At 42.8% G+C, this 26,479-nt stretch overlaps 1 protein-coding gene across 2 annotated transcripts in view; it reads right to left on the bottom strand.

Moving 5' to 3' along the window:
- Positions 1 to 390: 390 nt before the first annotated feature.
- The window catches only part of NTAQ1 (N-terminal glutamine amidase 1), a 35,019-nt gene continuing 8,930 nt past the window's right edge, over positions 391 to 26,479 (bottom strand). Inside the window, exons 3-6 of one of the 2 annotated variants that reach the window (XM_073679852.1) lie at positions 16,943 to 16,993; positions 16,401 to 16,549; positions 12,452 to 12,599; positions 391 to 758 (exon numbers count right to left, since the gene is read on the bottom strand). In XM_073679852.1, the coding sequence (XP_073535953.1) occupies positions 12,467 to 12,599; positions 16,401 to 16,549; positions 16,943 to 16,993 (333 nt within the window). In that variant the 3' untranslated portion in view covers positions 391 to 758; positions 12,452 to 12,466. The remainder of the gene's footprint in view (positions 759 to 12,451; positions 12,600 to 16,400; positions 16,550 to 16,942; positions 16,994 to 26,479) is intronic. The other variant, XM_073679851.1, reaches the window with a different exon arrangement.

The raw sequence follows: 26,479 nt of genomic DNA on the forward strand, positions 1-26,479 counted from the left end.
TGTATTTAATAATAAATGCAATTTGTATTATAAAATCTCATGGCAGATTTACTCTAAAGGGAATGTCCAGGATTAGAGAAACATGTCAGCTTTCTTCCTACCGCCAGCACTGACCCAGTATTGCATCTCAGTTCCCTTCTCTTCAATGGGGCTGAATTGCAATACCATAACCAACCTGTGGTCAGGGGTGGCGTGGTTTCTGTAAGAAAGCAGACACGTTTTTCTAATTGTGGACATTGCAATTAATTCCGCCTACTCGTAACCATTATTGATTGGCTCTAAAGTTATACAATTGCACAAAGTGCAGATTTTACACAGCGGCAAAAACCAGATAAATTTTTAAAGCAACTTTCTTTGCAGAATGGCACGGAAGGAAATGACAGAAGAAACTAAAGAAAATGAAGCATTTAATGAACGTCTGGTCGACTGGAGTCCAAATTTCCCGAATTTGTGCAGCATTATTCCACCATCATATAAAATAAATACCCGCTTGATGACAGCTTTTATTACGTAGTTGTCCCCCTTCGTCCCTCCACTGGGAATCAGCCGAGCGGCGCTGCGTCTACAATGTCTCCGATGAATTATGCATGGTGGAAACTTGTTCTTCACAAAGGATTGTTACAATGGATTGTCCCCGTGAACTCGGAGGTATCAGACGGGTGTACCGAAACGTTGTGTGAAAGCGTCCAGTGTGTACACCGCGCCGTATCCTACCCGGGGGTCCATGCTGATGAAGTCGTCCAGGTTCATAGAAGATTCTGCAGAAAAGGATTGAAGGTTTAGTAATTGCTACTCTTGTGTTATGGACGGCGATGACATCTCCTGAAATGATCTGTTCAGCAGTTACTTGACAATGGCATTGTCACATGCAGCCCTGTCATCAAAAACAAACAATCACAATATAAAACAGGTCACTGTCACCCACAAAATCAGCACACTTATCTCCTGCTGTCTTAATCCTTCCTGCGATCTGATCCGGCACAAGGTTTTGTCATCTCCGCCTACTTCATGATACCTGCGGCATAGTCCACTCCCTGAATAATTACCTTGGTAGCAAGTCACTGCTGGCTCACATAATCACTACACTCCGCTCCTGCTGCAATCATTCTCATTAAATAATATAAAAACAAGTTTTACTGTCCCTGCTCTCCCTGCCAGTGGTCAATTAATACGGTCATCCCGGCCTGTGAGGGGAAAGCAGGTAGAGGGAGCTCTTCTCCTCCCTGCACACACCGGGATGTCACTTACACCGCTGTGGGCATGCTCCTTTTGCCCAGACACATTTATTGACGGCAGTCCCGGGCTAGTCCAAACACCGCAGGCAGGACGAGCAGGGACAAGTAAACTTAGGTTTTAGACATAAACACAGCAAAAAAGGACAACGGTATTTACCTGCCCAGGTCTCATAACGAATGCATCAGGATGTAGCTTGGGTTTGCGGCTTCCTTTTTTGCGGTGTTTATTCTTGAATTTTGGGGGAATTTTAATTACTCTTATTGCGGCTTTGCTTTTAATTTAGTGGGTTGCGAGTTTGCATATTTTGACCTAAATATCAATCAATAGCTCATATTATATACCGTATTTTTCGGATTATAAGATGCACTTTCCCCCCACAAGCTTGAGGGGTGCGTCTTATAATCCGAATTGTAGGTGCGATGCAGCTGGGTGCAAGGGTCGCTGCTGACGGAAGCTTCTGGCAGCTGAGGCAGGAGTGGGGCGATGGCGGCGGGCCCCAGGCCGGTAGGACGAAGTAGGCCTGGTGCTGCGGGGGCTCTGCCGACATTTTGTGAAAGACCGGAGCCTCGTACCTTCCATACTTTATGAGGTGGACTCCGGGAAAATGGCTGGTGGAGGCGGCGCATGCGCAGATTGAGATCTCATCTCCTGTGCATGATGCTCTGATTGATGCATACAACAGATGATTATCTTCTGCCATGTGCATTAACAGAGCAGCATTTGCCTTTTCACTTCACTGATCTTCCAGTAAACTCCTCTCAGCCGAGCTATATATATCCCTAGCCCATCCTGCAGTATAGTACTCCTCTTAGCCCCGCTGTATACCAGGGCTGTGGAGTCGAAGTCCATTTTGTTGGGAGTAGGTATAAAATGGACCAATATACACTGCTCAAAAAAATAAAGGGAACACTTAACCACTTCACACCAGAGCCTGTTTTTGCCTTCGGGACCGGGCCAATTTTTTCAATTCTGACCACTGTCACTTTATGAAGTAATTACTCAGGAACGCTTCAACGGATTCCCCTGATTCTGAGACTGTTTTTTCGTGACATATTGTACTTCATGATAGTGGTAAAATTTCTTTGATATCACTTGCGTTTATTTGTGAAAAAATCAGAAATTTGGCGAAAATTTAGAAAATTTTGCAATTTTCAAACTTTGAATTTTCATGCCCTTAAATCAGAGAGATATGTCACACAAAATAGTTAATAAATAACATTTCCCACATGTCTACTTTACATCAGCACAATTTTGGAACCAAAATTTTTTTTTTGTTAGGGAGCTATAAGGGTTAAAAGTTGACCAGCGATTTCTCATTTTTCCAACAAAATTTACAAAAACATTTTTTTTAGGGACCATATCATATTTGAAGTCACTTTGAGGGGTCTTTATGACAGAAAATACCCAAAAGTGACACCATTCTAAAAACTGCACCCCTCAAGGTGCTCAAAACCACATTGAAGAACTTTATTAACCCTTCAGGTGCTTCACAGGAATTTTTGGAATGTGGAAGAAAAAAATTAACATTTAACTTTTTTCACAAAAATGTTACTTTAGACCCAATTTTTTTATTTTCACAGGGGTAACAGGAAGAAATGGACCCCAAAATTTTTTGTGCAATTTCTCTTGAGCGTGCTGATACCCCATATGTGAGGGAAAACCACTGTTTGGGCGCACTGCAGGGTTCGGAAGGGAAGGAGCGCCCTTAGACTTTTTGAATGTAAAATTTGTCTGAATAATTAGCAGACGCCATGTTGCGTTTGGAGAGCCCCTGATGTGCCTAAACAGTGGAAACCCCCCACAAGTGACACCATTTTGGAAACTAGACCCCTTAGGGAACTTATCTAGATGTGTGGTGAGCACCTTGAACCCCAAGGTGCTTCACAGAAGTTTATAATATTGAGCTGTAAAAATAAAATTTTCACATTTTTCCCACAAAAACGTTTTTCATCCCTTAATTTTGCATTATCATAAGGGTAATAGGATAAATTGCACCATGAAATTTGTTGTGCAATTTCTCCTGAACACGCCGATACCCCATATGTGGGGAAAACCACTGTTTGGGCGCACGGCAGGGTTTGGAAGGGAAGGAGCGCCATTTGACTTTTTGAATGTAAAATTTGTTTGAATAATTAGCGGACGCCATGTTGCGTTTGGAGAGCCCCTGATGTGCCTAAACAGTGGAAACCCCCCACAAGTGACACCATTTTGGAAGCTAGACCCTTTAGGGAACTTATCTAGATGTGTGGTGAGCACCTTGCACCCCCAGCTGCTTCACAGAAGTTTAGAATATTGAGCCATAAATATAAAATTTTCACAGTTTTCCCACAAAAAATGTTTTTCATTCCCTAATTTTGCATTATCATAAGGGTAACAGGATAAATTGCACCATGAAATTTGTTGTACAATTTCTCCTGAGTACGCCGATACCCCATATGTGGGGGAAAACCACTGCTTTGGTGTACGGCAGGGTTCGGAAGAGAAAGGAGCGCTATGTTGGCTGGGATAGGCAGCAGACACCATGTCACATTTGAAGAGTCGCTGACATGCCGAAACAGCTGAAACCCCCACAAGTGACCCCATTTTGTAAACTACACCTCTCAATGAATTCATCTAGGGAAGTAGTGAGTATTTTTTAATTTTTAAATTTATACCATTGGGCAGTGAAGAAAACAATTATATTTTACCACAAAAAAATGTTTTCCCTCAGATTTTATATTTTCACACAGGGCAATGGGTAAAAATGGTGCCGAAATGTGTCACACAATTTCTTCTAAAAGTGGCAATACCCCATATGTGGCTGTACTGTACCGCTTAGCCATACGGCGAGATCTGGGAGGGACGGAGCGCTATTTGACAATTGGAGAACAAATTATTGTAGAATAGGCATTTGGATTTGGGAGCACGAAATTTTCTGAATTTCTTTTGGGGGGCAAGGGTCATTTTGCTTTTCCAGAGCCTTTCTGCTACCAGTAACTTGGAAGTCCCTTATATTTTTAACAGATGACGGACCTGAGTGGGGGCTAGCTTTTTTTGAGGACTGAGTTGAAGCTTTTATTGGGAACATTTTACGTAACATTTATCTGGCACTCTAGGCTGAGCACTTACATTGGGGTTTCCATCTAAATTTCCAAGTGATGTAATTCAGATGAAACCCCTGCGGGATCCATTCACTGTAATGAGGCAGCAGAGTTACTCTGGACTCCATCTGGCCTCTATTTAGCGGTGTCCTTTTTTTCTGAAGTGCACAAAACTGTGGCCAACTGCACTTTTAAGCACGCCTAAAACAAATGACACCGTGGGATCCCAGGCTAGACGGCGTCCACAGTGGCCTATATCTGCCTCATTACAGGGAATCTTCCGTCATGGGTTCCGTCTGAATCACGTATTTCAGAGATTTACACGGAAACTCTGGTGTAAGTGCTCAGCGCAGAGCGCAGGATAAATGTGAGCAGAGCCTTACTGCGATCTTTGGGAGACATAATAAACAAATCAGTAGCAGGTGAAGAATTGGTTTTATTTATTTTTTACGCCGTTCCTCGTGCGGTATAAGTGATGAGATTACTTTATTCTTCGGGTCGGTGCGATTACAGAGATACCAGATTTATATCGGGTTTTTATGACTGACAGCTGTCACACACTAAGAGATGCTTTTTTTTTGCAAAATCTAGTTTGCATCGCCATATTTTGAGAGCTATAATTTTTCCATATTTCGGCCGACAGAGTCATGTGACGGCTTGTTTTTTGCGGGACGAGTTGACATTTTTATTGGTACCATTTTTGGGTACGGGACATTTTTTGATCGCTTTTTATTCCGTTTTTTGGGAGGTAAAATTAACAAAAAACAACAATTCAGGAATTGTTTTTTGAGGGTTTTTTTTATGCCGTTCTGCGTGTGGTAAAAGTGATCAGGCAGCGTTATTCTTCAGGTCAGTACGTTTACAGCGATACTACACTTACTGTATTTTTTTTATGTTTTGGCGCTTTTACACAATAAAACAATTTTATAGAAAAAATATTTTTTTTGCATTGCTTTATTCTGAGCGCTATAACTTTTTTATTTTTCGGCTGATGGAGCTGTATGGCGGCTTTTTTTTGCGGAACAAGATGACGTTTTCAGCGGTACCATTTTTATTTCCATTTTGCTTTTTGATCGCATTTTTTTCCACTTTTTGTTTGGCGATATGAGGAAAAAGCATAGTTTTTTGCTCCGTTTTTTATTTATTTTTATTACAGTGTGCACAGAAGGAGTTAATTAGTGTGACAGTTTTATAGCTCGGGTTGTTTCGGACGCGGCAATACCAAATATGTGTACTTTTTTTATTTTTGCATAAATATACGGATTTATCGGTTTAATATTTTATTTATTTATTTTATTTTAATTTATTTTGTATTTTTTTTGACAGTTTCAAAACATTTTTTTTTTTTACATTTTTACTTAGTCCCTGTATGGGACATTAATTTTTATTTTTCTGATCCCATGTAATGTAACAGACATATATTACATTACATGAGATCTTCACTGACTTTCAGTCAGTCTCCTGCCAGGCTTCAGCTGCAGGCTGCAGACTGAGCCAGGCAGGACACCATATATGGCAGAGCTGGAGGCCATAGCAACCCAAGGTCCTGGAAGGTATCAGGGGTCGTCGGAGAGGTAAGTAAGACGACCCCCTCTCCTCCTGCTGTCTTCTATATGCCGCGATCACTATAGATCGCGGCATATAGAAGACAGCAAAGGGTTAACATCACTGGGACCTGATCCAATCAGGTCCCGATGATGTTCCCTGTCAGAGCTATCGCTCTGCACCGCTCCCGCAGCGTTTGCAGGACCCTGGGGGTCCTGAGCGCTGCGGGACCACCCACCGTTTTTAAACATCCGCGCTGCACAGAGCCCAGGCAGCGCGGACGTTTATCTACAGTGGGCGGTCGGGAAGCGGTTAAACAACAGAATATAACTCCAAGTAAATCAAACTTCTGTGAAATCAAACTGTCCACTTCGGAAGCAACAGTGATTGACAATCAATTTCACATGCTGTTGTGCAAATGGAATAGACAATAGATGGAAATTATTGGCAATTATCAAGACACCCTCAATAAAGGAGTGGTTCTGCAGGTGGGGACCACAGACCACGTCTCAGTATCAATGTTTTCTGGCTGATGTTTTGGTCACTTTAGAATGTTGGTTGTGCTTTCACACTCGTGGTAGCATGAGATGGACTCTACAACCCACAGAAGTTGCTCAGGTAGTACAGCTCATCCAGGATAGCACATCAATGCGAGCTGTGGCAAGAAGGTTTGCTGTGTCTGTCAGCATAGTGTCCAGAGGCTGGAGGCACTACCAGGAGACAGGCCAGTACACCAGGAGACGTGGAGGGGGCCGTAGGAGGGCAACAACCCAGCAGCAGGACCGCTACCTCCGCCTTTGTGCAAGGAGGAACAGGAGGAGCACTGCCAGAGCCCTGCAAAATGACCTCCAGCAGGCCACAAATGTGCATGTGTCTGCACAAACAGTTAGAAACCGACTCCAAGAGGGTCATATGAGGGCCCGACATCCACAGATGGGGGTTGTGCTCACAGCCCAACATCATGCAGGACGCATTTGCCACAGAACACCAGGATTGGCAAAGTCGCCACTGGCGCCCTGTGCTCTTCACAGATGTAAGCAGGTTCACACTGAGCACATGCGACAGACGTGACAGTGTCTGGATACGCCGTGGAGAGCGATCTGCTGCCTGCAACATCCTTCAGCATGACAGGTTTGGCAGTGGGTCAGTAATGATGTGGGGTGGCATTTCTTTGGAGGGCCGCACAGCCCTCCATGTGCTCGCCAGAGGTAGCCTGACTGCCATTAGGTACCGAGATGAGATCCTCAGACCCCTTGTGAGACCATATGCTGGTGCGGTTGGCCCTGGGTTCCTCCTAATGCAGGACAATGCCAGACCTCATGTGGCTGGAGTGTGTCAGCAGTTCCTGCAAGATGAAGGCATTGATGCTATGGACTGGCCCACCCGTTCCTCAGACCTTGATCCTATTGAGCACATCTGGGACATCATGTCTCGCTCCATCCACCAACGTCACATTGCACCACAGACTGTCCAGGAGTTGGCGGATGCTTTAGTTCAGGTCTGGGAGGAGATCCCACAGGAGACCATCCGCAACCTCATCAGGAGCATGCCCAGGCGTTGTAGGGAGGTCATACAGGCACATGGAGGCCACACACAATACTCAGCCTCATTTTGACTTGTTTTAAAGGACATTACATCAAAGTTGGATCAGCCTGTAGTGTGTTTTTCCACTTTAATTTTGGGGGTGACTCCAAATCCAGGCCTCCATTGGTTAATAAATTTGATTTCCATTGATGATTTTTGTGCGATTTTGTTGTCAGCACATTCACCTTTATACAGAACAAAGTATTCAATGAGAATATTTCATTCATTCAGATCTAGGATGTGTTATTTGAGTGTTCCCTTTATTCTTTTGAGCAGTGTATAATAAAGTGGGTTCATTAGTACAATGCAGGATGTGCAGTAAATGTTTTCATAAGAATTTGAGAAAGTTATGAAATGTCCTGTAAATGTCTGTTCTGTTCCTGATCTTGGCTTTTAGTTGAGATGAATCTGTGCTGCACTGTATGTACACGCTCAGTTGTGAGGCAGGGCTGTGGAGTCGGAAGTCAGGGAAATTGAGGAGTCGGTGGTTTGGCTTAACAACTCTACAGCCCTGCTGTATACAATCCCTTTCTGCAATATATCACCCTTTTCTGCCACTTGGTACACAACCCCATCCTGCAGTATATCACCCCTCTCAGATCCCCCTATATACAGCTCCATCCTGTAGAATATCTTACGTGTGAACCCTCTTTATACAAATGCTGTGAAGAAAGTTTCAGAACACCCAAAAAAGTAACAGCAAGTACCTGGATCATCTCCTAAAGAGGAGTCAGCTGTGGAATCATTGCAACACCAGTGCAGAGCTTGCTCTGAGATGGCAGCACGCAGGTCAGGGCATCTGCACGCACAGTGAGGCCAAGGCTTTTAGAAGCTGGCCTTGATTAAAGAAGGGCAGCAAAGCCGCCATTTCTCTCCAAAGAAAACATCAAGGACAGACTGACATTGTGCAGGAAGCGCAGGAATTGGACTGCTGAGGACTGGGGTAAATTATTTTCCCTGATGAAGCCCCTTCAGACTGCTTTGGACATCTGGAAAAATTATTGTCTGGGGAAGAAAAGGTGAGCGCTGTGTCTTCCAACAGTAAAGCCTCTAAAGACCACTCATGTGTGGGGGCTTCTCATCCATGGAAGGGGCTCACTCACAATTTTGCCAAATAACATGGCCAAGGATAAAGAATGGGATCTAAACTTTCCCAAGAACAACGTTTCCCAATGATCCAGGAGCAATGTGGCGATGATGCTTTTTCCAGCATGATGAAGACCGGGTCACAAGGCAAAAGTGATAACCAAGTGGCTCGGTGAACGAAACATTGATGGTGGCTCTTTGTCTCTCTCCGGCTTCTCTTCTATTTGTCCAACAGCAGACAGACAGGCTTTTTAGTTCAGGACAAGCAAAACATCAGCAATCGCAGGGGCAATACATGCTAGTGAGATAAATGAAGTTCCAGCACCCATAATGCTGGCAGAATGCTAATGAATAGTAACATCTCTCTGAAAAGAGTAGATGGACAGTTACAATGCATGAGACTTGGGACAGTTCCTGGTTAGACTTGTGGTTGCCTTGCTATTTTACAGGTTGTGTGTGACTGGACAGGCATGCCTTACTCGCCATCTGTCTATACTTTCTTGCACACCAGCAATGTCCACCAGAGTAAGATCTGCAGCAGACGTACTGATCGCAGCCTGATGTTTGTGTGACGACCTCTAAACATTTCACAGCAGCTTTACATAACTCGAGCACATCTGTCACATCTCGATCCAGAGCGGCTCATGACGAGCCAGAGAGATTTTGGAACCGGCCCCAAGAAACCAAAGCAAAGCTCCACTGCTGCTTTCAGGACTGCGGTGTGTCCAGCACTGTAAGTGGTAGGTAAGCAGAGGTAATGCTTGTAGGGCGCAAGGACACTGTCTGTTCAAGAAACACAACTTTCTAGAAGATCCCGTCCACATGTACTAAGTATACTGGAAATATCTATAGCAGAATTTGCAACACAAAATCCAGCACAGTTAAGAGTGCAGCTCTGGAGTATAATACAGGATGCAACTCAGGATCGGTAATGTATGTACACAGTGACTCCACCAGAAGAATAGTGAGTGCAGCTCTGGAGTATAATACAGGATGTAACTCAGGATCAGTAATGTAATGTATGTACACAGTGACTGCACCAGCAGAAGTGAGTGCAGCTCTGGAGTATAATACAGGATGTGACTCAGGATCAGTACAGGATCAGTAATGTAATGTATGTACACAGTGACTGCACCAGCAGAATAGTGAGTGCAGCTCTGGAGTATAATACAGGATGTAACTCAGGATCAGTAATGTATGTACACAGTGACTGCACAAGCAGAATAGTGAGTGCAGCTCTGGAGTGTAATATAGGATCAGTACTGGATAAGTAATGTAATGTATGTACACAGTGACTGCACCAGCAGAATAGTGAGTGCAGCTCTGGAGTATAATACAGGATGTAACTCAGGATCAGTAATGTATGTACACAGTGACTGCACCAGCAGAATAGTGAGTGCAGCTCTGGAGAGGAATATACTTATCCAGTACTGATCCTAATGTAATGTATGTACACAGTGACTGCACCAGCAGAATAGTGAGTGCAGCTCTGGAGTATAATACAGGATGTAACTCAGGATCAGTACAGGATCAGTAATGTAATGTATGTACACAGTGACTGCACCAGCAGAATAGTGAGTGCAGCTCTGGAGTATAATACAGGATGTAACTCAGGATCAGTACAGGATCAGTAATGTAATGTAAGTACACAGTGACTGCACCAGCAGAATAGTGAGTGCAGCTCTGGAGTATAATACAGGATGTGACTCAGGATCAGTACAGGATCAGTAATGTAATGTATGTACATAGTGACTGCACCAGCAGAATAGTGAGTGCAGCTCTGGAGTATAATACAGGATGTGACTCAGGATCAGTACAGGATCAGTAATGTAATGTATGTACACAGTGACTGCACCAGCAGAATAGTGAGTGCAGCTCTGGAGTGTAATATAGGATCAGTACTGGATAAGTAATGTAATGTATGTACACAGTGACTGCACCAGCAGAATAGTGAGTGCAGCTCTGGAGTATAATACAGGATGTAACTCAGGATCAGTACAGGATCAGTAATGTAATGTATGTACACAGTGACTGCACCAGCAGAATAGTGAGTGCAGCTCTGGAGTATAATACAGGATGTAACTCAGGATCAGTAATGTAACGTATGTACACAGTGACTGCACAGGCAGAATAGTGAGTGCAGCTCTGGAGTATAATATAGGATGTAACTCAGGATCAGTAATGTAATGTATGTACACAGTGACTGCACCAGCAGAATAGTGAGTGCAGCTCTGGAGTATAATACAGGATGTAACTCAGGATCAGTAATGTAACGTATGTACACAGTGACTGCACCAACAGAATAGTGAGTGCAGCTCTGGAGTATAATACAGGATGTAACTCAGGATCAGTACAGGATCAGTAATGTAATGTATGTACACAGTGACTGCACCAGCAGAATAGTGAGTGCAGCTCTGGAGTATAATACAGGATGTAACTCAGGATCAGTAATGTATGTACACAGTGACTGCACCAGCAGAATAGTGAGTGCAGCTCTGGAGAGGAATATACTTATCCAGTACTGATCCTAATGTAATGTATGTACACAGTGACTGCACCAGCAGAATAGTGAGTGCAGCTCTGGAGTATAATATAGGATGTAACTCAGGATCAGTAATGTAATGTATGTACACAGTGACTGCACCAACAGAATAGTGAGTGCAGCTCTGGAGTATAATACAGGATGTAACTCAGGATCAGTACAGGATCAGTAATGTATGTACACAGTGACTGCACCAGCAGAATAGTGAGTGCAGCTCTGGAGTATAATACAGGATGTGACTCAGGATCAGTACAGGATCAGTAATGTAATGTATGTACATAGTGACTGCACCAGCAGAATAGTGAGTGCAGCTCTGGAGTATAATACAGGATGTGACTCAGGATCAGTACAGGATCAGTAATGTAATGTATGTACACAGTGACTGCACCAGCAGAATAGTGAGTGCAGCTCTGGAGTGTAATATAGGATCAGTACTGGATAAGTAATGTAATTTATGTACACAGTGACTGCACCAGCAGAATAGTGAGTGCAGCTCTGGAGTATAATATAGGATGTAACTCAGGATCAGTAATGTAATGTATGTACACAGTGACTGCACCAGCAGAATAGTGAGTGCAGCTCTGGAGTATAATACAGGATGTAACTCAGGATCAGTACAGGATCAGTAATGTAATGTATGTACACAGTGACTGCACCAGCAGAATAGTGAGTGCAGCTCTGGAGTATAATACAGGAGGTAACTCAGGATCAGTAATGTAATGTATGTACACAGTGACTGCACCAGCAGAATAGTGAGTGCAGCTCTGGAGTATAATACAGGATGTAACTCAGGATCAGTAATGTAACGTATGTACACAGTGACTGCACCAACAGAATAGTGAGTGCAGCTCTGGAGTATAATACAGGATGTAACTCAGGATCAGTAATGTAATGTATGTACACAGTGACTGCACCAACAGAATAGTGAGTGCAGCTCTGGAGTATAATACAGGATGTAACTCAGGATCAGTAATGTAACGTATGTACACAGTGACTGCACCAGCAGAATAGTGAGTGCAGCTCTGGAGTATAATACAGGATGTAACTCAGGATCAGTAATGTAATGTATGTACACAGTGACTGCACCAGCAGAATAGTGAGTGCAGCTCTGGAGTATAATACAGGATGTAACTCAGGATCAGTAATGTAATGTGTGTACACAGTGACTGCACCAGCAGAATAGTGATTGCAGCTCTGGAGTATAATACAGGATGTAACTCAGGATCAGTACAGTAATTTATATACACAAGAAAATGTCCATAGAGGCACGAGACCCCTGCACTCAGCTACTGATGGAAGGTAATTATTGGCAGATATGGTGGATTTTGATGAACGTTGGGCCTGTTGGAAGCAGCAGAGCCGCACAAGCAGTACCAACCTGAAGAGAAGCCGATCACTCACCCGATGTCTTGATACAAGGATATGGGGGCGGTGGTTTCCTCCATTCATTGTTGGCGTCTTTCATATGGGATCGATCAGAAGCGAATGTCTTGAGATACTCATCTGCTGGTATCACCCTCAGTTTCCTAGGAGAGAACATGCGCGCTGTTATATCGTAGGAGCAGGGAGACGTTACATAAGAGATCTCCACCGGCTGCTCACGTCACCTTTAGGTCCCATGTTAAAAAAGGAGCAGCTCGGCCACAGCGAGGGGAGACCCCGTTATACCCATCTCTGGGGGGGTGGGGGGGGGTCGCACCAATCTAACATTCACCATCTGATCTGAGGATAGAGCGGCAAAACAAGCACATAACACGGAGGGGGGGTGGAAATCGGCTTTGTTGTCTGCAAGTGGCCACATTAAACTAGGCTAGAACCTTTTTTTTTTAATGCGTATTCCTTTTCTTTTTAAGTGTTTTTTTGGTGTGGATTTGATGCAGAGATTTTCCATTTACTTATTTTTAGCGCAGCGATGCTGCGACTCCGCACTTACAGAGTGAATTAGGATTTGCCATGTTATGCTGTAGCTCCCTATAAAAAGTCTATTGAGAGGGTGAGGTGGGGGATGCACAAAAGATTTTTTTTTTTTTTTTTTTATTTAAATAATTGCAAAAAGAATTTTCTTTTGGTCCTGCATTAAAATATAGTCCTAAAATTCTGATTCTAAAGTTCGCAGCTGGGGAGTTTCACAAAGCTATTTACCCAAATATTAGCAGGTTAGTAGCTTTTTTTTTTTTTAACTAATCTAATTAAATGCTGACATCATGTGGCCAGAATGGGAACTGCAACAACCCTTCGCAAAATCCTCACTGACATGTGAGGCTGTTGCCCACAGCGGGTACCACGCACGTGCCGTGCCAGGCCAGGCACACACTGTGGACGTGCAAAATTTCTGTCAGTTAAGGTAATGAGAGCGGATTTAGCGGTAAAAGCGGCACTCAGTAAAGACAGATTTTCTAATTATGGAGACAGGAGATGACAGTTGGTGCTTGTAAAATTCTATGGAGAGAGGAGGAGCTAGAGACAGACACAGACATTCTGCTGCAAGTTCTCCTGAAAAAACAGTTACACTTCTCCATAGAACTTTATGAGCACCAACTGTTATCTCTCTCAGTAATGAGGAAATCTGTATTCACTGAAGACACATTTTACCCGGGAATTGAGAATTTTGAGAATAAAAGAAGCAGATTCCTCTGATAAGATATATTAGAAACTTGCTTATTTTCACCCCAAAAAAAGAAATAATTAAAACAATGGTTACACTTTAAGTCTGTCACTTATTTGGTCCTCATACTTGTTTTATACCACAAGTTCTGTACTTATGATAGGCACTATCATAGGAGACAGAGAGACTATTTGCCAAGGAAAGTAAAATGAATCCCAAACTGTTCTTTAACTATATAAACAGTAAAAGGATTAAAACTGATGGCATTGGCCCATTGAAAAATAACCTGGGTAAAATCATAGAGGGCGATGAGGGTAAAGCAAAGCTACTCAATAGCTTCTTCTCCACTGTTTTCACAAAAGAAAACAATTTATCGGAGGAAATGCAGAGTGATAAAGTTAACCCTCCGCTAAATATCACCCACCTAACCCAGGAGGAAGTTCAGAAACACCTAAATAATATCAAAATAGACAAGTCACCAGGCCCAGATGGCATACACCCAAGGGGACTAAAAGAATTAAGTAATGTGATAGACAGACCGCTGTATCTTATATTCAAGCACTCTTTATGGACAGGGACTGTCCCACTAGACTGGCGCCAAGCAAATGTGGTACCAATATTCAAAAAGGGGTCTAAAAGTGACCCTGGGAACTATAGACCAGTCAGCTTAACGTCTGTTGTGGGTAAATTGTTTGAAGGATTTCTTAGAGATGCTATTGTAGAATATCTTAATGATAATAACTGTCTAACTCCATATCAACATGGATTCATGAGGGATCGCTCCTGCCAAACAAACCTGATGGCCTTCTACGAGGAGGTGAGCTCACAGCTGGACCGGGGAGAGTCAGTGGATGTTGTATACCTGGACTTCTCCAAAGCGTTTGATACCGTGCCACACAAAAGGTTGGTATATAAAATGAAAATGCTTGGTCTGGAGGATAATGTGTGCAAGTGGGTAAATAGCTGGCTGAGTGATAGAAAGCAGAGGGTGGTTATCAATGGAGTAAGCTCAGGGGGTGTCAGGGTTACTAGCGGGGTGCCTCAAGGGTCTGTCTTGGGCCCTATATTATTTAATATATTTATTAATGATCTAGTGGAAGGGTTGCATAGTAAAATAGCAATATTTGCAGATGATACTAAACTTTGTAAAGTAGTTAATACAGATGAGGATAGGGCACAGCTACAGGAGGATTTAGATAAATTGGGGAGTTGGGCCAAAAAATGGCAAATGGGGTTCAATGCCGATAAATGTAAGGTCATGCACATGGGAAAGAAAAACAGCAGTCACCCATACATATTAAATGGGAAACCGTTGGGGAAATCTGACATGGAGAAGGACCTGGGCGTCTTGGTTAATAGCAAATTAAATTGGAGTGCCCAGTGTCAGGCAGCAGCTGCGAAGGCAAATAGAGTCATGGCATGCATCAGAAGAGGAATAGGGGCATATGATGAGAACATTGTTCTTCCTCTGTATAAAGCGCTGGTAAGGCCGCACTTAGAATATTGTGCACAGTTCTGGGCTCCGGTGCTCAGGAAAGACATATTGGAGCTAGAGAGGGTACAAAGGAGGGCGACTAAGGTAATAAAGGGAATGGAGGGACTAGAATACCCAGAGAGGTTGTCAAAATTAGGCCTATTTACGATGGAAAAGAGAAGGCTTAGGGGAGACCTCATAAACATGTATAAATACATCAGGGGGCAGTACAGAGATCTCTCCCATGACCTGTTTATACCAAGGATGGTGACAAAGACGAGGGGGCACACTATGCGCCTGGAGGAAAGGAGGTTCCTGCACCAGCATAGAAGGGGATTCTTTACGGTCAGAGCCGTGAGACTCTGGAACTCTCTGGGAGAGGAAGTGGTGATGTCCAACTCACTTAATGAGTTCAAGAGAGGCCTGGACGCCTTTCTTGAGAACAATAAAATTACATTTTATGCTTAGTGATAGTTAATTAATCCAGGGATTTAATCTGACTGCCAGATTGGAGTCGGGAAGTGAATTTTTCCTCAGTGATGTAAATTGGCCTATACCGCATGTTTGTTTTTTTTTGCCTTCCCCTGGATCAACGCTGCGGAATAGCTGCAGTGCACAAGAAATAGGCTGAACTGGATGGATGCTTGTCTTTTTTCGGCCTTATAAACTATGTAACTATCTTTCCCATTTGCACTTCTTTAATTCACAGCTTCCTTAAACTAAATCCTCTAGGACATAAATAAGTGTGTTTTTTTTTTTTTTCAAGCTGAGTAGTTAATAGTAAAAAATAAAATAAAAAAATTATGCACTGTTCACTCCTGCGATGGACGGCGGCGCGAGGGCTCACACCACACATAGCGGGTTGTGTGTGGACTCACACTGCATATAGGGGGCTCATGCTGTATAAAGACGGGCATGGTGGGGGCTCATACTTTACATAGGGGTGTAGACATACTTGCTGCTGCGCAATGTTAAGTAATATAATTATTAATTGTAACGGTTATGTTAATATTAATACTGAGCAGAATTCATGTCAGCTTATTGGTTCGGTCTCTCATGTGGCCCCATGGACAATTAATTGCCCACCCCTGCTGTAACAGTACATAGGGCCTGGTGGGAGTCGCTGGTGTCCAGCAGGTCAGGGATCCGGCCCTGTCTTTAACAAAGCAGAACAGAACTAGAAAAGACCTGTGAAATAATGACATTAATGCAGTGGACCAACTCATGTGCTATAATCCAGCAGATTACCTTCTGAAGTTCTTGTGGATAATGTCGTCTGAGCGGAGAGCTTCCTTAATGTAGGTATCACAAGGACAGGGAAACGGTAGCACCGTGTCCAGATCATAGATGACCCTCTGCCCATCGCTGCCGTCATGAAGCAGAATGACATGATAATCCTGTAGGGGCGAAGCAAGATGCAGAGCGTTACCCCACACACTATAGTGCCGTCCTACCTGAAGCCCCCCCCGTACACTGAATTTGTGTCCATGCTCCACAGAGAAGTAAAGCATTTCCCCCCATTTCATCTCACATAGGTGGGTGTCAGAATTGTATCACTGCGAGGCGTTGTCGACTTTAGGAAACCAATGTTCATATTCCATATTAGAAATTCAGAGTTCATACAAGCGTCCGAATATCTTGGCCGTAGGGAAGAGCGGCACGGTGTAAATTATAAACACTTTTTTTTTTTTAAAGGAGGCAGAATAAATAGTAAGACCCCCATGGTAAGAAGATACTTCACATTACAGGAGCAACTAGGGACTTTGAGTTTGGGAGGAGGGAGAGCTCACCCATATTACTGGATCCTCGCCTTTTCCACACTTCTGTTTCCATATCGGAATCTGCAAATAACAAAATATGATGGATGTATAAGAGCGACAGGAACCAGAGCAGAAGGCTCGAAGCAGGAAAGAAATCACAAGATAAAGGTCTAATGGAAACGGCTACCATACACACAAACTGTTACCACTCCTAAACAGTATTATAGTAGTTATATTCTTGTATATAGGAGGCAGTATTATAGTAGTTATATTCTTGTATATAGGGGCAGTATTATAGTAGTTATATTCTTGTATATAGGGGCAGTATTATAGTAGTTATATTCTTGTACATAGGGGCAGTATTATAGTAGTTATATTCTTGTACATAGGGGCAGTATTATAGTAGTTATATTCTTGTACATAGGAGCAGTATTATAGTAGTTATATTCTTGGACATAGGGGCAGTATTATAGTAGTTATATTCTTGTACATAGGGGGCAGTATTATAGTAGTTATATTCTTGTATATATTGGGTTAAAACTATAGTAGGTAAAGATGCAAAATATATCATCTGACATTAGACTTTGATCACCCAGAGCAGCAAGATTAAGCCACATGAAAAAAGTAAGGGAATTGTAGAATGCAGGGCTCTGAGTTTAGATAAAAATTTAAAATTTTCAGTTTATTTCTCCATAATCCCCACAAATACCCATCAGTGTAGCAAGGCAAGATACAGAATGGCACATACAAAATTTGAAATATATTTAATATTATATTAACGAATATTAAATATAATTTATAGTGAAATGCTAATAAGAAAAGTGACCTTTGTATTAACACCAAAAGGGGACACAAGTGTTCAGTAGGATATATTTATTTCAGTAATTTTAGAAATCGCATTGAATTAAAACACAGAAAAAAAAACTAACACCGATGCAAAGATGGCATTTCCTTCCTGCAATGTAAGTGAAATTTCTATAAATCTCCTGCCCACTGCGCTTTTTTTTCCCTCAGCTTAAACTGACCTGCGGTGCGTGTTTCAATTCTGCAACATGTCAATTTCTCTTGCGAGTACACAGAGTTTTATGTGCAGATTTTCTCCATAGACTTGCATTGGAAGCAGAAAATCTGCAGGTAAAAAAGCCGCACATGTATTTAGTGCATTTTAAGTGCATTTTTGCAGTGGAAATGCATCAAAAACGCATGTAATTTGCACATGTCTATCAATAAAAAGTTTTGTCAAAGCCAAATAACATGACGCATCAAAAAACAAAAAGTCGCTTTGTTTAAAACTTAACGCACCAAAAAGAGAAAAAAACGCAGAGTCAAAAACGCATGTTAAAAATGAACAAAAAAAAAACAACGGGAAAACGTGAGTAACCCACAACAGGTGCGGAAAATCTGCAACAGAAGAAACTCAAACTCATCGTGGAAACGTAGCTTTAGCTGATGTTCATCCGCAACTTTTTTGCAGCTTTTTTTACGCAAATTAAAAGCTGTTTTTTACAATACCAGCAAAAGCTATGAAATGTCAGAAATCTTAAGCACGTTTTTTTTTCCTGATGCAATATGTGAATGGATTAGTTTTTTAAATCTGCATGTTCATTTTTGCAGCATTTTCTTTAACCCATAAAAAAAACAATGAGAAAGTGCAAAAAAAATTTCAACTTTTTTACAGAGTTTTTGAAAGTTTTTCGGCAATAAAAACTAATTTTAGTAAACATGTACCGTCGACAAAGCACATGTGTAATCCGAACCCGAAAAAGGTTGCCAAAAGCTCCACCAAAAACAGCACAAAATGGTAGTTTTGAATTGGCAAGAGAGCAGGTTTTGGCTGCAGAAAAAAAACTTGATATTTTTTTATATATTTTTTTGCTATAGTATTGGCTCGAGACAAAAGCCATCGAGGGTTTGCTCTATTTCTCAAATTGGAGCAAACTCTTTGGGCTTCGAGGATATAAACAATTGAATTGGAGCAATTTCGTTGAACTCTCACAACCTCCCCTATAGGCAGGGACACCTATGATGGAATATTTTATTGAATTTAATGCAATTTCTAAAATAATTAAAGCAAATGCCTTTATTGTTTATTTACACTACATCTCTTAACCCCGTCACGACCAATTTCCTTTTTTTTTTTTAGTTTTTTTCCTCCCCTTCTTCCCAGAGCCATAACTTATTTATTTTTCCATTAATATGGCCGTATTATTATTATAGCACCATTTATTTCATGGCGCTTTCCATGTGAAATGAAGGCTTGTTTTTTTGCGGGACGAGTTGTACTTTTGGACGACAGCATTCATTTTACCATATAATGTACTGGAAAACGGGAAAAAAAATTCTAAGTGCGGTGAAATTGCATTAAAAACAGCAATTCCACAATCGTTTTTTGGGTTTTCTATTTACCATGTTCACTATATGGTAAAACTGGTAGTATGATTCCCCAGGTCAGTACGAGGACGCAGACACCAAACATGGATAGTTTATTTTTAATTTAAGTGGTGAAACTCTTTCTTACCGAATTTATATGAAAATTTTTTTCCTAGTTTGTTGCCATTTTCCAAGACCCGTAACGTTTTCATTTTCATTTTTTGCACCCTGAGCTGACGTTTATATTGATACCATTTTGGGGTAGATACGATATTTTGATCACCTGTTATTGCATTGTTGCTGCGGAAAAAAAAAAAAGTAATTCTGGAGTTTCAATTTTTTTTTTCATTAAACCATTTACCGATCGGATTAATTTATTTATATTTTGATAGACCAGACATTTCTGAATGCAGCGATACCAAATATGTGTATTTGTTTTATTTTCAATGAGGCAAAAGGATGGTGATTAGTGTTGAGCATTCCGATACTGTAATATCGGGTATCGGCCGATATTCGCGGTATCGGAATTCCGATACTTAATTCCGATACTTTTACAATATCGGATACCGGAATCGGAAGTTCCCATAATGCCTGCGCTCTGCAGTGTCTGTGAAGGATGACAAGTTGGATGGCAGCGCGATCCAGCCTGTCATCAGAATGCCATCCCAGCGGGGGAGAATTCTCCTGATTGTTTAAAAGCCGGCGGGCGGTATAAAGCCGCCGGCTTTTAAACAATCACACAGCCCCATACTGCTTCCCCGCAGCCTCCCACCCCGATCCTCCGCTCCCCTCGCCACCTCCCATCCCGATCGTAAGTTAAGACCGGGCGGGGAGCGCAGCTCCAAGGAGCGGGGAGTGAAGGACCCGGGCGGGGAAGCCGGCAGTGAAAAGACTTCACCGCCGGCTTTCCCGTTCTGTGCTGCGCTTTCCCGCCGGTTATTTCAAATGAACAGTTGAGGTATCAGCTGATGCCGATCAGCTGTTCATTTGAATTAGCCGCGGTGCCCTCAGAGGGTTCATGTGAGTTCATGCTTGACTGCATGAACTCACATGAACTTTCCCACGGCCGCACAGGTCAGCCTCACCTCCCAGACGATCAGACCGTCATGATTAGTGTGTGTGCGGGGTGTGTGTGCGCGATGTTTGTGCGGGTGTGCGCGGTGTCTGTGCGATGTCTGCGAGTGTGTGCGGTGTCTGTGCGGGTGTGTGTGCGCGGTGTCTGTGCGATGTCTACGAGTGTGTGCGTGCAGGCAGACATAGGCCGATGTGACACTACTACTCCCATCGGCCTATGTCTGTCCCCCGTCCACTCCTGCCAGCAGGATCAGCTCGATGGGAGCAGTAGTTCCCATCAGACTGATCCTGCTATTTAAATTGCCCTACTGTGTCCCCAATAAATGTTAAATACATGTCATTGGTGGCCAGTGGTTACCTAAAAGAAATTAGTTCATACATTACCTGTCCCCGCCGATCGCCACCTAAAATAAAGTAAAAAATAAAAAACTACACCTATACTCACCAAGACACCTAATTCCCCGAAGCCATCGATCTCCTGTAATAAAATATAAAATAATAAACCACAACCTTATCCTTACCCCTCCGTAGTAGTCCACGAGTGTCCCACGAAGATCTCCAGTTCAGAGCAGCCACATAGAATGTGACCGCTCTGAACCGCTGCCGCCGCTAGAATGACGGGGCCGTAAGGGTTCACCGGAGTTCAGGCAGCGCTGCTCCGGTTAGCTCCTTTACGGCCCTGCTGTATCGTGAGAAATTCCCACGGTACAGCAGTGCCGTAAAGGAGGTCTCCGGAGCTGCGCTGCCTGAATGCACTCCGGTGACCTCAGTCAGGGGCTCCCGCTGCCGGGAGCGGACGTGTTCCCGGCAGCGTGAGCTTACAGCAGCCATGCACAGCTGTCACCATCTCCAGATGTGACAGCTGTGCATGGGAGATCAGCGCAGGAACGTGGACAGGTAACTATTATTTTTAGTAAACTAAGAATTAAATAAAATTGTGTGTTTTATTTCAAATAAATTATTTTTTTCTGGGTGTAGTGTGTTTTTTCTTTTTAACACTTTGTAGGTTAGTAATGGGGGTGTCTTATAGACGCCCATCATTACTAACCTGGGCTTCATGGCAGCTGGCGCTGACATGAACCCCACCACTATTACCCCCTGCCACCGCACCAGGGCAGCATGGAAGAGCGAGGCTAAGTGCCAGAGTTGGCGCATCCTATGGATGCGCCATTTCTGGGGCGGCTGACGACTGGTGTTTCTAGCCTGGGAGGGGGCCAATATTCATGGCACCCTTCCTGGGCTATTAATATCAGCCCCCAGCTGTCTGCCTAGCCTTTGCTAGCTATTAAAATAGGGGGGACCCCACGTCATTTTTTGGGGGGGGGTCCCCCATTTTAATAGCTAGTAAAGGCTAGGTATTCAGCTGGGGGCTGATATTAGTAGCCTGGGAAGCTCCGTGGGTTTTACCCCCTTCCCAGGCTTCAAACATCTGCCCCAGCCGTCTGCTTAACCTCCGCTAGAGACTAAAATTATGGGGGATCCCACGCCATTTTTTTTTTAAATAAATCCATTATTTTAACACTAAATGACATTTGAGGAGTTAATAAAGATGCAGTCCCTAAATTATTATTTATTTTTTAATTAATTTTTCCCAAAACTTTTGACGTGGGCTTCGCCATATTTTTGTATGCCAGCCAGGTACAGCATCCAGCTTCTATGAACGCGCCATTTTCCGGGGCGGCTGCGGACTGCAATTTTCAGCGGGGGGCAGAAAGCTTGGGCCTCCCTGCGCTGCAGATTCCATCCCCCAGCTGCCTAGTTGTACCTGGCTGGACACAAAAATAGGGAGAAGCTCCACGTTTTTTTTTTTTTAATTATTTCATGAAATTCATGGAATAATTAAGAAAAAAAGGGCTTCCCTATATTGTTGTGTCCAACCAGGTACAAATAGGCAGCTGGTGGTTGGGGGCAGCCCGTTCCTGCCTGCTGTACCTGGCTGGACACAAATATAGTGCGAAGCCCCACGTCAATTTTTTTTAAATCATTTCAGGAAATTCATGAAATAATTAAAAAAAATTGATGTGGGGCTTCGCCCTATATTTGTGTCCAGTCAGGTACAGCAGGCAGGAACGGGCCCTGGTGCGGTGGCTCACTGGGTAATAAAGGGGTTAAGGCCAGCTTGGCATTATCAGCTGGCCCTAAGCCCGAAATTCATGGGGTCACGCCAATATTAGACATGACCACCATGAATTTCTAGTAAAGTATTTAAAAAAACACAACACCCAGAAAAAAGTCCTTTAATTGAAATAAACACACAATTCTTTATTGTTCTAAATTAAACCATACTTACCATCACGCCCATTCCAGCTGAAGCCAACGATCTCCTGCAATAAAAGTAAAATAATAAAGCAACATCATCCTTACCTTTCCATGGCTCCCACGACAGCTTCAGCTCTGCTACATCGAGATGACAGGCTGGACCGCAGCAGAACGCTGCCATCCATCCTGTCATCCCGCAGACACTGAGAAGCGCAGGCATACTTCCACTCCTCAGTGTCTGGCTGTGACGGCATCCAGATGAGCCGAGGTCATGTCCAATGAACTCAGCTCACCTCATGTACGTCACTGACAGCGTGGGAAAATTCTCCTGCACTCAGCACTTCAGCGTGAGAATTTTCCCACGCTGTCAGTGACGTGCATGAGGTGAGCTGAGTTCATTGGACATGAACTCGGCTCATCTGGATGACGTCACAGAGAGACACTGAGGAGCGCAAGCATGCCTGCGCTTCTCAGTGTCTGCGGGATGACAGGCTGGATGGCAGCGTTCTGCTGCGGTCCAGCCTGTCATCTCGATGTAGCAGAGCTGAAGCTGTCGTGGGAACCATGGAAAGGTAAGGATGAGGTTGCTTTATTATTTTACTTTTATTGCAGGAGATCGTTGGCTTCAGCTGGAATGGGCGTGATGGTAAGTATGGTTTAATTTAGAACAATAAAGAATTGTGTCTTTATTTCAATTAAAGGACTTTATTCTGGGTGTTTGTGTTTTCTTTTAACTTTGACTATGGGGTTAGTAATGGGGGTGTCTTATAGACGCCTCTCCATTACTAACCTGGGCTTGATGTCAGCTGGCATTATAAGCTGACATCAACCCCAACCCTATTACCCCCTGCCACCGCACCAGGGCAGCGTGGAAGAGCGAGGCTAAGTGCCAGAATTGGCGCATCCTATGGATGCGCCATTTCTGGGGCGGCTGACGGCTGGTGTTTCTAGCCTGGGAGGGGGCCAATATTCATGGCACCCTTCCTGGGCTATTAATATCAGCCCCCAGCTGTCTGCCTAGCCTGTGCTAGCTATTAAATTAGGGGGGACCCCACGTTATTTTTTTGGGGGGGGTTCCCCCATTTTAATAGCTAGTAAAGGCTAGGTATTCAGCTGGGGGCTGATATTAGTAGCCTGGGAAGCTCCGTGGGTATTACCCCCTTCCCAGGCTTCAAACATTTGCCCCAGCTGTCTGCTTAACCTCCGCTAGAGCCTAAAATTAAGGGGAACCCCACGCCAATTTTTTTTTAAATAAATCCTTTATTTTAACACTAAATGACAAGTACAGTAATCAACACTGTCACTGTACTTCATATATATGTGACTGACATGTTTCTATCTATCTAATCTATGTGTGATTCTCTATTCTTTCTATTCTAAATTGTCGGGTACAGATGCTGAATTGCCGGCCGGCTTTCTTAAAGAGACGGTGCACGAAAACACTAATATTTTTTTTAATAAATCCTTTACACTAAATGACAAGTACAGTAAGCAACACTGTCACTGTACTTCATATATATGTGACTGACATGTTTCTATCTATCTAATCTATGTGTGAAGCTCTATTCTTTCTGTTGTAAATTGTCGGGTACCGGTGTATGCCGCTGATGAATTGCCGGCTTTTCATGTCATTCTACATTATTCTTAGTTGTTTTCCTTCATATAGAATTAACCTACAAGGAAAGAAAGGGTTTATTTTCATTCCGATATTTGTGTCCCATTGACTTGCATTGGTTTCCGGTATCGGAATCGGCGATATCCGATACTTTTTGGGTATCGGCCCGATCCAATCCGATACGATATTTCCTGATATCGGAAGGTATCGCTCAACACTAATGGTGATTTCATCTTATATTTTTAAAAACTTTTTTTTTTCTTCACTTTTTACTTAATTTAATAGCCCTCTTAGGGGACTTGAAGCTGTGATCGTCCCATCGCTTGTGTTATACATAACCACTGCTATGTATAGGAAAAATCAAAGTCTCCTATGAACGCAGATCACGAGCCGAATAGAAAAAGCTAACTGGTCTAGTAGAGGTGGAGACCATCCCCACACCTCCTTCTACTGGGGGCAAACTGGATTTTCCTGTTGGACACTTGTGTCCCTTTTGGTCTTGATAATAATAAAGAGAGACTTGATTTTGCATTATTTGTTCCTCGTCACAGCCTGTTCTACATAATGGTGAATAGAATGGGGTTTTTTCTTTTTTCCCTCAAAAACCTAGTGAGCTGTATTTTCATTGTTTGTCTATTCAAGTGTTAATTGTGTGTGAGCGATATCTGTAATTACCTCAGGTATTTAAATAGCTGAAATCTTCATATTGTTTGTCTCTGCTCCTCCTGCTCCAAACTAGTCAGAAAATGTGCTTCTGTGCATCCTGTCCTATCACACTGTGATAACGGCAAGAAACTGCTGCTATATCTTCATAGAGGCCCGGATTCTACTATTTATTCTCAGTATTATAGTAGTTATATTCTTGTACATAGGGGGCAGTATTATAGCAGTTATATTCTTGTACATAGTGGCAGTATTATAGTAGTTATATTCTTGTACATAGTGGCAGTATTATAGTAGTTATATTCTTGTACATAGGAGCAGTATTATAGTAGTTATATTATTGTACATAGTGGCAGTATTATAGTAGTTATATTCTTGTACTTAGGGGCAGTATTATAGTAGTTATATTCTTGTACATAGTGGCAGTATTATAGTAGTTATATTCTTGTACATAGGGGCAGTATTATAGTAGTTATATTCTTGTACATAGTGGCATTATTATAGTAGTTATATTCTTGTACATAGGGGCAGTATTATAGTAGTTATATTCTTGTACATAGGGGCAGTATTATAGTAGTTATATTCTTGTACATAGGAGCAGTATTATAGTAGTTATATTCTTGTACATAGGAGCAGTATTATAGTAGTTATATTCTTGTACATAGGGGGCAGTATTATAGTAGTTATATTCTTGTACATAGGGGGCAGTATTATAGTAGTTATATTCTTGTACATAGGGGGCAGTATTATAGTAGTTATATTCTTGTACATAGGGGGCAGTATTATATATATACACACACACACACACACACACACACACACACACACACAGTGGGTACGGATTCAGACCCCTTTAAGTTTTTCACTCTGTTTCATTGCAGCCATTTGGTAAATTCTAAAAAGTTCATTTTTCTTCTCATTAAAGTACACTCTGCACCCCATCCTGACTGAAAAGAACTGAAATGTAGATATTTTTGCAAATTTATTAAAAAAGAGAAACTGAAATATCACATGGTCATAAGTATTCAGACCCTTTGCTCAGACTTTATATTTAAGTCACATGCTGTCCATTTCTTTGTGATCCTTCTTGAGATGGTTCTGCTCCTTCATTGGAGTCCAGATGTGTTCAATTAAACTGATAGGACTTGATTTGGAAAGGCACACACCTGTCTATATAAGGCCTCACAGCTCACAGTGCATGTCAGACCAAATGAGAATCATGAGCTCAAAGGGACAGCCCAAGGAGCTCAGAGACAGAATTGTGGCAAGGCTCAGATCTGGCCAAGGTTACAAAAGAATTTCTGCATTACTCAAGGTTCCTAAGAGCACAGTGGCCTCCATAATTCTTAAATTGAAGAAGTTTGGGACCACCAGAAGTCTTCCTAGACCTGGCCATCCAGCCAAACTGAGCAATCGTGGGAGAAGAGCCTTGGTGAGAGAGGTAAAGAAGAACCCCAAGATCACTGTGGCTGAGCTCCAGAGATGCAGTAGGGAGATGGGAGAAAGTTCCTCAAAGTCAACTATTACTGCAGCCCTCCACCAGTCGGGCCTTTATGGCAGAGTGGCCCAAAGGAAGCCTCTCCTCA

Source organism: Phyllobates terribilis, unplaced genomic scaffold, assembly GCF_046119375.1.
Source record: "Phyllobates terribilis strain yellow unplaced genomic scaffold, ASM4611937v1 Scaffold_4__5_contigs__length_816908805, whole genome shotgun sequence".
Taxonomy (NCBI): Eukaryota; Metazoa; Chordata; class Amphibia; order Anura; family Dendrobatidae; genus Phyllobates; species Phyllobates terribilis.